Source organism: Sus scrofa, chromosome 6 (genome assembly GCF_000003025.6).
Source record: "Sus scrofa isolate TJ Tabasco breed Duroc chromosome 6, Sscrofa11.1, whole genome shotgun sequence".
NCBI lineage: Eukaryota > Metazoa > Chordata > Mammalia > Artiodactyla > Suidae > Sus > Sus scrofa.
The window spans coordinates 153,173,577-153,186,211 of NC_010448.4; the positions used below are offsets into that span (position 1 = coordinate 153,173,577).

At 40.4% G+C, this 12,635-nt stretch overlaps 1 protein-coding gene across 24 annotated transcripts in view; it reads right to left on the minus strand.

Moving 5' to 3' along the window:
- FGGY (FGGY carbohydrate kinase domain containing) overlaps positions 1-12,635 on the minus strand; it is a 458,257-nt gene that overhangs the window by 418,654 nt on the left and 26,968 nt on the right. For 22 of the 24 annotated variants that reach the window (XR_002345479.1, XM_021097801.1, XM_021097800.1 and 19 more), the window contains one exon: positions 3,199-3,310. The exons of the other annotated variants lie outside the window; for them this stretch is intronic. Coding sequence is in view for 21 of the 22 variants with exons in the window: in XM_021097801.1 (XP_020953460.1) it covers positions 3,199-3,310 (112 nt within the window). In the remaining variant the exon portion in view is untranslated. The remainder of the gene's footprint in view (positions 1-3,198; positions 3,311-12,635) is intronic. 24 annotated transcript variants of the gene reach the window in all.

Sequence of the window (12,635 nt, forward strand, 5' to 3'; positions counted from 1 at the left end):
GAGCGAGGAAGGAGTTGCTGCACAATAGACAGGTGAAACCAACAGAGTGCAGACCCAAGAAGACATCATATGTCAAGAGAATTAGAAACAATCATCAGAGCAGAGTTGGGATTACACAGTCAGTTTACCTTAGGGCAGCTTATTCATCCGTATACTTATTCAGTTTCTACTGTGAACATCTCACAGGAGGTTCTCTAAGGATACTTGAAAGAAATGACTATGAATCAGAAAACCATTTCACCATTAGATGTCTGCTAGCCTAGGTAGTAACTTCCTCCCTGACCCTAAATTATCACTGTTGGCTCTGCTCCCTCCCAGAGCTCCTGTGGCTGGAATGATGTTAAGAGTTAAGGTCTGAGCTAGATGCACTGCATGAGGTAGGAAGTACACGGCAATGGCACCATGGTCCAACCTAGTGCTGCTCTGATTTTCAAAGGAAGAAAGATCAAACAAGAAAAGGTGAACAATGGGACTATTTCATCATGTTCAGTGTTCTTAAACTCTTTATTTTTTATTTTGTATTAAAGTACAGTAGAGTTACAATGTGATGCCAATTTCTGCTGTACAGCAAAGTGACCCGGTCATATATATATGTACATTCTTTTCTCACATTATTTTCCATCATGTTCTATCCCAAGAGATCAAACATAGTTCCCTGCGCTGCACAGTGGGACCTCATTGCTTATCCATTTGACATAGTCGTTTGCATCTACTACCCCAAACTCCCCATCAATCCCATTCCCTCCCACCTCTCCCTTGGCAACCACAAGTTTGCTCTTCTGCTTCTCACAAATTACTCCCATTAACCAATCAAGAATTGGTCACTATTGCCAGGTAGGCAGAAGTCCTTGAAGACCCTTTAATCTACCCTTACAATTCAAATTTCATTTTCCAGCACAAGCTAATCCATTTCAGATAAAATCTAACCTTAATAGAATCTGCAGAAAGGCAAGAAACTGGTGAGGGGCACCTGTTGCTGGATGCCTGTGATGAATAGGTACATTTTAACCTTTTAGGTGGAATAATATTTCTTCAACACTTACAACTAGGGTTGCAACCTAGCTACCCTTCTCATACAAGAGCTGTTAACAGGAGGCAATTCAACGTACAATGAGAAAAAAGATAGCAACCGAGAGGGTGCTGGTGTAAGCAGATTTAACAAGGAACTCACTCATCCTCCACCTTGAAGTTCTTGCTACTAATGTTCTTGTTCCCAATGTTTAGCTGACGATTCATCCACACCCAGTGATTCTCCGCATACCAGAATCACCGAGAAAACTTTTTTAAAGTACTGATGCCCTAGCCTCACCTCAAGCCAAGTAAACGCAAACCTTGCAGGTAAGGGTCATGAATTGGTGATTTTAAAAGATTCCCATTTGATTCTAATGTGACACTAGAGGTAACAACAACAACAACAACAAAAACCCACATGGTTTAGCATAATAGAATCTTTGGTGTCTTTGAAACTTAGGGCTCATAATATCTAGAGTCCCGCCCAAACAGAGAATTCCTCCCAAAGTGTCCCTAATAGACCACCACCTGACCTCTGTTTAAAGCAGGCCAACAAAGAAGCACTGGCAGCATCCCCAAGTGGCCCGCTATGGCTGGCCACATCATGTAACTGGACAGTGCTTGCTGCTGCTGAGCTGAGGTCTGTGGGTTCAATCCCATTCCCTGGGTCCAGACAGGGGCTGCCCCCCGATCCTGGCCCAGAAAAAATGCCAACTAAGCTAGTGGTCAGTCAGTGAGAACAAAGACCACTTATATCTTTGAAGCCCCACCACTTAAAAAGACAGGGCTTGGCATACAGAGAGTGCTAGTAAATGTGGCATCGTAAAAAAGAAAAAAAAAAAAAAGGTATATGTGTAAAAGATGGTCACCATTACCACTGTGCCCTCATCATTTATCCATCTGCATACTTTTCCAGGACAGGTAATTTACAAAAATCAGTGTTCCATTCCATAAGAGTGAGACACTTCCCCCTAACTTAAGGAATTCATAATCAGATGGAAGAAACTTCTCTAAGCATTCAGGTATCAGGCTCCCACTTAATTCTCAGAGCAAAGCTACAGTTTCGTTATTCCAATTATTTCAATTGTTTCAGAGGAGAAACAAGTAAAAGCGAGGTTAAGTGAATCACTCAAGGTGTCACAGCTGAGCAGGAGCAGGGCTGAGATGTGGGACTACCTAACTCCAATTCCAGGGAGTCTCAGTGTGCCCTAGTATCCACAGTCGCCAGTTAAGAAAGGCACTGCTCTAGCAGTGTCCATTACTAAGGATTCTTAAACATGGCCTAGTCCCAAACATGCTTGCAATGCCTATCTTGGCAACAACTGACTGACAATGCCAAGAGCCTCACTCCTATTCGGAAGGAGCGTGCAATTTCTAGTGCACCACAGTCTCCACCACTCCCAAATGTCTGCCACTCTTAAAAGGTTAAATATTAGTTGAAATACATCTCTGCATATGTGCTGTTGTTTTTCTCAAACCTGACTCACTTTACTCACTCATTTACATTGTTTACTTGACTAGTATAGGCTTTGAGGTTTGCAACTTTGGTGCTAGCACTACTGGCTAAAATACCCCCAAAGGGACACATCCTCTACCATGAATAGTTCTGATGATGGATGCGCATGTCCATTACATCTGAAACAGCTCGTTACAGTACTCTGGAGTGAATATTAGAACAGCATCATTAAACGGGAATGTCCTTGGTCTGGCTATTGACAATAGGGAGACCATTTGCTTCCAGCTTCTGTGTGATATACGGCCCTTTCCTATTCTATTTCCATTAAAAGAACCTGGCTCACCCATGCAAATGAACGTGGTAGAGGAGCTTCAAAGGCAAAGACAACTTTGTGTCTTTGTTGGGCACAGACAACAACACTCCCTTCCTTGAAAAGGCCCAGACTCTGTTTCAAGGCTACTCACTCTAGGCTGATGATACTGTGTCCATCCTACCTCAAGCTCTCTACTGTGGCTCTTGTAGATTACAAGTAAAATCTCTTCCTGATCCACCTAATCCTAATGTCATCCTGCTCCTACCAACTGCTCTCCAAGCTTTTAACCTCTGGGGACGTGATTTCTGGCCTCCATGCTCCACCTCTAATTCTCACCATCAGTGGAAATAGACACCTCGTGCTCCAACTGGGCCCAAGCCAGTCCCCCACCACCAGGGAAAGACAGAAATGGTCCTACCTTCATGGTTTACTGGTAAAGGGCGAAACTCCTTATCCAAAACAACCAGAGAACACGTGGCATCAAACCCAAGCCCTCGAATTCGGTTTAAATTGATCCCTTGTACAACTTTCTGTTTTAAAAACAAGCAAACAAAAATATAAATTACAATGCAGGTTTTTAAAAGATTGAAAAATTAAGACTAGAAGGAAATCAATGACGGAATAGAAAAAAGTATTTACCACACAGAATAGATGAAAGATCAATATCACTAAAATATCAGAGGATCCTATAAATTAATAAGAGAAAGACAACCAATCTAATTGGAAATTAAGTAAAGAATATGACAAGTCACTTAATACAATAAAAAGAAATAGTCAAAGAGCTTATTAAAAGGTTCCCAATTCTACTATAATTAAATAAATGCAAATATAAATATCCCAATCTTTGTTTTTCTTATTGGCAACAATGTAAAAAATTAATAGTACATAGCAGTGGCAAGAGAGGGAAAATTAAGTCTTCTACATTGTTCTAACAGCAGTATAATCTAGTATAAATCTTGGAGAATATAGTACAGCATAGTATTTATTAAAATTAAAAACATATATAACTTTTGACTTAGCAGTCCCACTTCCAGGAAACTCTTACTGAATTATCAGCATGAGTAAGCAAAATTACATATAAACGAAGGTTAACTGTAGCACTATTTAACATATTTAAAAATTAGGAAAATGATTTTTAATTAAATAAATCATAATACAGCTGTAAAACAGAATTTTCGACGGCCATTAAGAAGAAGTAGAGAAGCAACCTCTGGGTGTGGTAGTATGAAGAGGCTGGCAAATGTGCTTAGCAAAATAAAAGTATAAAACTGGACAAAATCATCAAAAACCATTTTGGGGCTATGGAACTTGACCAAAGCCACATAACAAACTGAGAAGCATTCTTTCTTGAAGAATTAAAATTGTACTTAAAACATTTCCACAAAACAACAACTCTAGGACCAGATGGAGTCAGTGAAATTCTGTGAAACAGTCCAAGGAAAAAGAATACTCATTCCTACACCAACTTGCTTAGAATATAATGAAGGAGGGAATATTTTCCAACAAATTTGATGTGGCCAGCACTACCCTGATATCAAAGAAAGACAGCAAATGAAAAGGACACTATAGACCAATATCTGCTATAAACATAGGCATAAAAATCCTTAACAAAACGTTAACAAACTAAATGCTGCAACATATAAAACATGCATTATAGGAGCTTCTGTCATGGCTCAATGGGTTAAGATCTTGATGAGTATCCATGGGGATGCAGGTTTGATCACTGGCCTTGCTCAGTGGGTTAAAGGATCCAGCATTTCTTTGAGCTGTGGTATAGGTTGCAGACTTGGCTCAGATCTGGCATTGCTGTAGCTGTGGTGTAGGTTGGCAGCTGCAGCTCCAATTCAACACCTAGCCCAGGGAACTTCCATATGCCACAGGTGTGGCCCTAAAAAGAAGGAAAAAAATGCATTATATATATACAATGACCCTGTATGGCTACCCCAAGAAAGCAAGGGTGATTTAATATCCATAAATCGGTTATTGTATAACATATACTAATAGAATAAAACACAATGTCAAGGGATCATCTCAAAACACGCCAAAAAAAAAAAAAAAAGAGGGAAAGGAAAAATTAAAAAAAATGCAATAAACCAAAAGAGAAGGGAACTTCCACAAGCTGATAAAGAACATCTATAAAAAAGCTATACCTAACATCATACTTCACAATAAAATGAATTATTCCCTATTATAAACAATGCAAAGATGTTCTCTTTCACCACTTCTGTTCAACCTTATGCCAGTAGTTCTAGCAAATTCAGTAAGGCAAGAAAAAAAAAAAAAGAAAAGAAAAGCATACAGACTGGAAAGGAAGAAGTTAAAATGTTTTATTTTGCAGAAGAAATAATCTCATATGCAGAAAATACTAAGAACTTTAATTTTTAAAATGGGAACAGAACTAATAAGCAGGCTTAGTAAGATCACAGCATACCAGATTAAAATAAAAAAAATCAACCAAAGTTCTATATACTAACAACTAACATGACAAAATCAAAATTTAGAACATAATTCCATTCACAACAGCATCAAAAAAGGAAAACATTCAGAAATAAATTTATTAAAATAAATTCAAAATCTATAACCTGAAAACAACAAAACATTGCTAAAAAAGAAACCACAAATTGGAGAAATATGCCTTATGTATGAAATGGAAAATTCAACATTGTTAAGTTGGCAGTCCCCTCAAATAAACCTACAGACTCTACACAACCCCTATTAAAATCCCAGCAGACTTTTTAATGAAAAGGACAAGCTGCTCCAAACATTAATATACAAATGTAAGGACACAGACGCACCTAAGCACTTTTGAAAAGAAGGAACAAAGCTGAAGAACTTATGCTACCTGATTTAAACTTACTATAAAACTACCATGACTTATTGTAGCACTAGTATGATAAACTTATACATGAATGAAAGAAGAAAAATATAACAAATACATGCAAACATTAATGGTAAATTGATTTTTGTATAAGGTCCAAGAATATTCAATGGGGAAAGGATAATTTGTCTGATAGTGGTACTAGAAAAACTAAATGCCCATATGCAAAATAAATAAATAAGAACTTACATTTTTAGACTTTTACCTCACACCATACACAAAAATTAATGCAAAATATATGTCACTAAATGTAAGAATTAAAACTATAAAACCTGTGGAAGAAAAATCTTTTGACATGGGTTAAACAAAGATTTAATAATAAGCAAGCCTCATAAAAGAAAAAGAAAATAATAAATGCGTCTTCAGAATTTTAAAGTTTTGCTATTTAAAAGAAATCATAAGAAAATGAAAAGATAACCTACAGTTTGGGAAAAAACATTTGCAATTCATTCATCTTATAATAGACATATAAAGAATACTTATAACAATAATAAGAGGACAAACAACACAATTATAAAATGGGCAAAAGATTTAAATATACGTATCACCAAAGAAGACTATGAATGGCCAAAAAGAACGAGAAAATACACTCAACATCATCACTCATTAAGAAAATGAGGAGTTCCCGTCAAGGCTCAGTGGTTAATGAATCCGACTAGGAACCACGAGGCTACGGGTTAGATCCCTGGCCTCGCTCAGTGGGTTAAGGATCTGGCATTGCGTGAGCTGTGGTGTAGGTGGCAGACGCGGCTTGGATCCCGAGCTGCTGGATCTCTGGCATAGGCTGGCGGCTACAGCTCTGATTCGACCCCTAGCCCGGGAACTTCCATATATGCCTCAGGTGCAGTCCTAGAAAAGGCAAAAAGACAGAAAGGAAGACAGGAAGACAGGAAGGAAGGAAGGAAGGAAGGAAGGAAAAGGAAAAGGAAAGGAAGGAAGGAAAGAAAGAAAGAAAGACAGACAGACAGACAGACAGACAGACAGATAATGAAAAGTAGGAGTTCCTATCTCGTGGTTCGGTGGTTAACGAACCTGACTAGCATCCATTAGGGTGCAGGTTTGATCCCTGGCCCTACTCAGTGGGTTAAGGATCCAGCATTGCTGTGAGCTGTGGTATAGGTCACAGACACAGTTCAGATCCTGCGTTGCTGTGGCTGTGGTGTAGGTCAGTGGCTACAGCTTCTATTGGACCCGTAGCCTGGGAACCTCCAGATGCCGCAGGTATGACCCTAGAAAGACGAAAACAAACAAACAAAAAAAACAACAACAAAAAAAAACAAAAAAAAAAGGAAAAGGAAAATCATGAGGTACCACTGCACACCTATAAGAATAGCTATAATTAAAAAGATGACAACACCAAGTGTTCAAAAATTGTGGAGAAAAAAAAATTGTGGAGAAGGTGGAACCCCTGTACATTGCTGGTAAAAATGTAAAATACAGCCACTTTGGAAAAAATGCTTGGCAATTTTTAAGCATAACTTATCATATAACCCATCAAGGTCTACCCAAGAAAAATGAAAACATATGCCAACACAAACACTTGTATGTGCATATTCAGAGCAGTATTACTCATAATACCCTAAAACTAGAAACAAACCAAATGTTCATTATGAGTTAACCGAATGGTGAAACCGAGTGTGATCTACCCATACAGTGGAAGTGTACTCAGCAGAAGACATGAACTATTGATATGTGAAGCCACATGAATGAACCTTAAAAACACTATGCTAAGTGAAAGAAGTCAGACGCAAAAAGAAGGCATGTTGTGTGACTCCTTTTCCATGAAATTTCTACAAACAGAACAACTACAATGACAGAAAACGGTTATCTATGACTAAGACTGGAGAATGACTGCAAACAGGCATAAGGGAACTTGTGAGGGTAACAGAAGTGTTCTAAAATTGGATTATGGTGATGATTACACAGACATGAAAGTTTAAAAAAATCACTGAGCTATACAATTAAAATGAATGGACTTTATAGTATATAAACCATGAAAAACATTGAATGATTTTTTTTTCTAAGAGATGAGCTATAAAAGATGAAATGGAAGAATATTCATGATATGCGAATAAGGGAAAAAAAAAAACAACAACAAACTGTTAATAGTGGTTGCCTCTGAGAGCAGAAATGGCAGCTGGAGGAGATGGGAGTTTTTCACTTTGTTATATAATTTTTTAAGTTAATAGATTTATTGATTAATTCTATTTTTACATTTTCATTTCCATGGTTTCCTTTTGTGAAAATGCCTGAGTGGCCATACCCATTACTGGTTCCCATCAACTTAAAACATGACAACAACCTTTGAAATCCTACAAAAGTCATCTCAAAAGTGTCCACCACCTCTTAAAACACACTATTCTTTTTTCCTGTTTTGGAATGCCAGGCTGGTCATTTAGGATTCTACTTCTTACTGTTTAACATGTTTCTCAAATAAAAGCTACACACAATTATAACAGCTTTTCAATAAAGAAAAACATTATTTTTTCAAATGTGAAATAGGTGACATACAGTGGATGCTCAACATATGGTGACATTTTATTGTTTGTTGTTATTATTTAAAAAAAATAATGAGGAAACTACTTTACATATACAACTTTATTTAATCCTTACAAAGCCCTCTGAAGAAACACTTAGTATTTCCATTTCATTAAAAAAAAAAAAAAAAATTGGACTGGAATTCTTTGGTGGCCTAGTGGGTTAAGGATCTGGTGTTGTCACTGCTGTGGCTCAGGTCCAGTCTCTGGCCTGGGAACTTCCACATGTCGTGGGTATGGCAAACATATAAAAAAATAAGTGGAAGACTGGGGAAGGAAGGGAAGAAGAAGCAGGCTCCAGAGACTGAGAACTTGAACTTACCCCTGTCGCACAGCCAGCTGACAGCAAAGCCAGAACTGAAATTCAGAGCCTGTGTTCCTCCTATTCCACCACATGGTTGCCTCTGTCATCAGAGAAGTTCTTTTGCCCAGAGACTCATCCTACAGAGAGCGCATGAGCTCTAAGGAAGAGCATCACTCATGACCCACCTGTGAGTGTTGGCATAACTTTGCCCCACAGCACCAAGAGAGGGCCCTGTACCTCTATACTGCACTGGTCCACCTAGACTTAGAAGAGTATGAGGACCAAGCCCAATTCTGTCAGGCAGCATGGTCTCATGACAAGGAGTCACGGAGACCTGGTTTCAAATCTCTGCTATGTCTCTCTGCTTATGTGGTCCAGGGCAGGTTATACAATTCCAGTCATTCCAGTCACCCTCCTGTGTTGCTGGATCATGTCTCTCTAGCATTTATAAGCACAGCGTCCTCTGCCTGCCATGTCCTTCCAACCTGGCTTGGAAATCTCTGGGTGATGGCTAAAATCAGTGGTGTTGGGTGCAGACTGCCTGACTCCGAAAACTGGCTCTGCCACTGACAAGTCATGTGACTTTGGGAAGCCAGAAGACCTTTGGTTACACAAAACCAGTACTTAGACCTACATTGCCTAATGTTGGTATGAGAATTCAGCAAAATAAGATATGATTAATCCACTATCTGGCATTCAGTGTCCAATAAGTGGCAGCCCTTATTTGAGTAAATCAGCTGCCGCAAACCTTTAAACTCACAGAGCATCAACCTTTCACTCAATAAACTAGCCCTAACTTCTACCGGCCATGCAGCCCTATTGGCCTCGTGCCCAGAGAGCGTATGCCTGACTTGGGCAAGCCCTTCTCCTACAGGACTGCCATTAATCAATAAAGGAATTGGGAGAGGAAATGTAGAAAACTCAATAAAACTCACTACCACAAGGCAGCTCTAGAGTAGAAAGGAGAATGGGATATGGTATCATAAGAGTTCTGCTGGCTACAACTCCACCACTGTTGGGTCACTGCAAGATAACCTTGGAGTAATCTCACCTTTCTGAGCCTCAGGTTCCACGAGGGGGAGGAGTGGCACAGGAGAGAAACTCCCAGGTGAGGATCAAAGGTGTCAATGGATTTGAACGTGCTTTGGAACCAATAAACCTTTGCAGGAAATGTGAAGGATGGAAAATGCACTCAATGCCTTCTAAGTTGTGCTCACGCAAACTTTCTTATGAAGGAAGCGTGGTTTGCTCCCTGCATCATGTAAGCACGTATAAAAACGGCAGGCAAAGGGAACAGTGAAAAGATTGGATAAACTCAAACCTTCCTAAGAATTTTGGTGGGAGTGACCTTACAGTAGGAGCAAAGAAAAGATTGTCTTCAATCTATGGTATGAATCTCCTGTGAAACCTACAAGAGTTCTATATGGCCTTTCGATCACAAAATTTCAGCATCTCCTTCTCTAAATCGGAAACCTATCTCAAGGAACTGGAGGAATAACTGTGACATGCATTTAAACCTGATTTGGCTAGGCAGCCGCTGTCATTTCCCCAGCCTTATATGGAAATGCCTTATGATCATGCCTACCATGTGTAGGACCACCCCACTCCCCACCCCCACCCCCACCCCCACCCCCACCCAAACCATCTCAGAAAGATGGCTGTCAGGGTCACACTACCCAGAAGGCCCCCAGGACTTGACCTGCTGACCTGAGGATTCTTTTTTATACTCTCATTAATGGAAGAAGAAAGCAGTCTAGTAAACTCACCCCAACAGCCTGGCATCAAGGGAATTTCCTCAGCTAGAGAAAAAGCACATTGCTCTCCTAAAGAATTTCCAGAGAAGGAGATTTCTGCAAGTTCATTTGGTAACCTGGTCCATGTCTCCCAACTGTCAACTCGTAGCTATGGGGCAGCAAACAAATATTTGGGGAAGGGATTGTGCATCGCTTTGTTCTGACTGTGGGAACCGGTTCAATCCTGCATGTGTTTTAAATCAGCAGGCTCTGCCATACTGGGTGGGGAGACAGCGTTCCTTAGAAACCTTTCCAACTGAGAACTGGAGGGTCAGAGGCATACCTGGTTTTATCTTGAGCTCAGCTTGGAGCAAGGGTCAAAAGCCTGGGGCCTCCCGGAATCCAGCCTGCAACAGAGTTCTGTGTGGCTGGTACTGTGCTCTTTTAAATCTTAATTTGAATGCCTCTGTCAGCTTTGGGGGGAGGGGGTGCATGAGGTTGTGAAATACCTGTTCTCTCAGGCCTATCACTTCCTGTTGCCCACACAATTCAATCACTTACTCATTTACTCAGTCAGTCAGCAAACGCAATCAAGCCCCTTCTAAGGTCAGGCTGTACACTCTTCTCAGTATTTAGAAAACAATGGAAAGCAAAATATATTTTTAAATCCCTTAGTCTTTTGCAGGTTACACTGCAGGGAGAATCAACAGCCAATAAACTGAGAAAAATATATATTTTACCTACAATGTACTAGAAAGTGATGTCAGAGGGGCCAGGAATACCGGAGGCAGGGGAGGTGGTTGCTGGGAACGGGAGAGTTCAGGAAATACTTGCAGGACCTGAAGAGCAGATCTGGTAGAAATCTGTAGGAAAAGTGTTTCAGGCGAGAGAACAGCCAGAGCAAAGGCCCTGAGGCAGGAATAGCAAGGAGGCTATTACGGCTTGTGAAGGGGGCTGTGTCACCTGCAAGGCCCCCGGAGGCATTCAATTTTACAAAATCCATTCCAGCAACTAGTAAAATGAACAAGTCCAATTCTGGTCCACTACCTACACTGCATCTTAGCTCAGGTGTGGTGTTGCCCCTTGAAGATAAGGTAGGGAAACAGGCCACACACTGCCAGTTAACGTCAATACGCCAACATTCTTCCAAGAACAGAAACTCTGAAACTGCCTTTATCTCCTTCCTCTCCATCACCACCAAGTCCTATTAGATCTCCCTTCCAAAGTCTCTCCGTCCTGGTCCCCCTGTTTATTTCTCTGCCAACATTTGAACCCAGGCAGTCATCATGACAGAGATATTATTAAGCACCAATGTATACACCACAGAGGACCCAGGCTGAATAAGACAGACATAGTCCCAGGCCCCCCAGACCTTGGAGTTGTAAGTCATTTCAGGCTCCAGAACTTCATTAGAAGAAAAAATTGCCTCCTAACTGGCATTCCTAAATGTAGTTTCTGTTCCTCCAGGCCATCCTGAATCTGTTGCTGGTCAGTCTGAGACTCAGGATGCTTCTAGAAGAGCTCCCTCCTGCCCTCAGAACTGGCCCTCCCAAGTAAGCCCCCATCACTAATACCAGCCTCCCTTTGCCCTTCTTCTGGAAACCACCTGCTCCAGCCTTAACTTTCCCATCTCAGCACTTTTATCCATGATATTCCCCCTGAATAGTGTTCTCAAGTCTCACTTTTCAAAAGCCCTACATCCTTCCTCGGACTTTCTCCATTGACTGGGAGTAGGGAGGTTCCAACGTCTTGAGTCATTCATTCTTCCTCCACTTTCTGGGTCTATGGTATGTTTGGACTTGAGTGAGCAAACTATAGTTCCTGAAATACAAAATCTAGTAGAAAAGAAAGCTTTTCTGAATTATATTAATTCCATTTGTTATTACTTGATTATGCAATGATTTTATTACTTGATATTAACAAATGAATGAGTCACAAACCATGTGAAGTTCTACAAAGAAAAATTACAAGATGCTGTAAAAACATTAGCGAAAAAAGGACTTAGTTTAGAGATCCTGTTGGGTGAGAAAAGTCCTCTCTTGAAAAACTGACTCTTGAACTAAGATTCAGCGCAGCACTAGCCAATGGAACGTCCTGTGCTGATGGACATGTTCTATGTCTCAACTGTCCAATACAGCAGCCACCAGCCACATGTGGTTACTAAGCACTTAAAACGTGGCCAGTGCAAATCAGAAGCTGAATTTTACACTGGATTTAATTTTCATTAATGAAAATGAATGGCCACATGTGGCTAGTGATTGCTGTATTGGACAGTATGGGTCTAAGGGTGAACAGAGTTAAATATGTTTAACTATGTCAGTAGAAGGCAGGAAGAGTGTGCGGGAAGAAGAAAGAATGTGTGCAAAAGTCCTGTGGCCAGAGGAAGCACTGCATGTCTGAGGA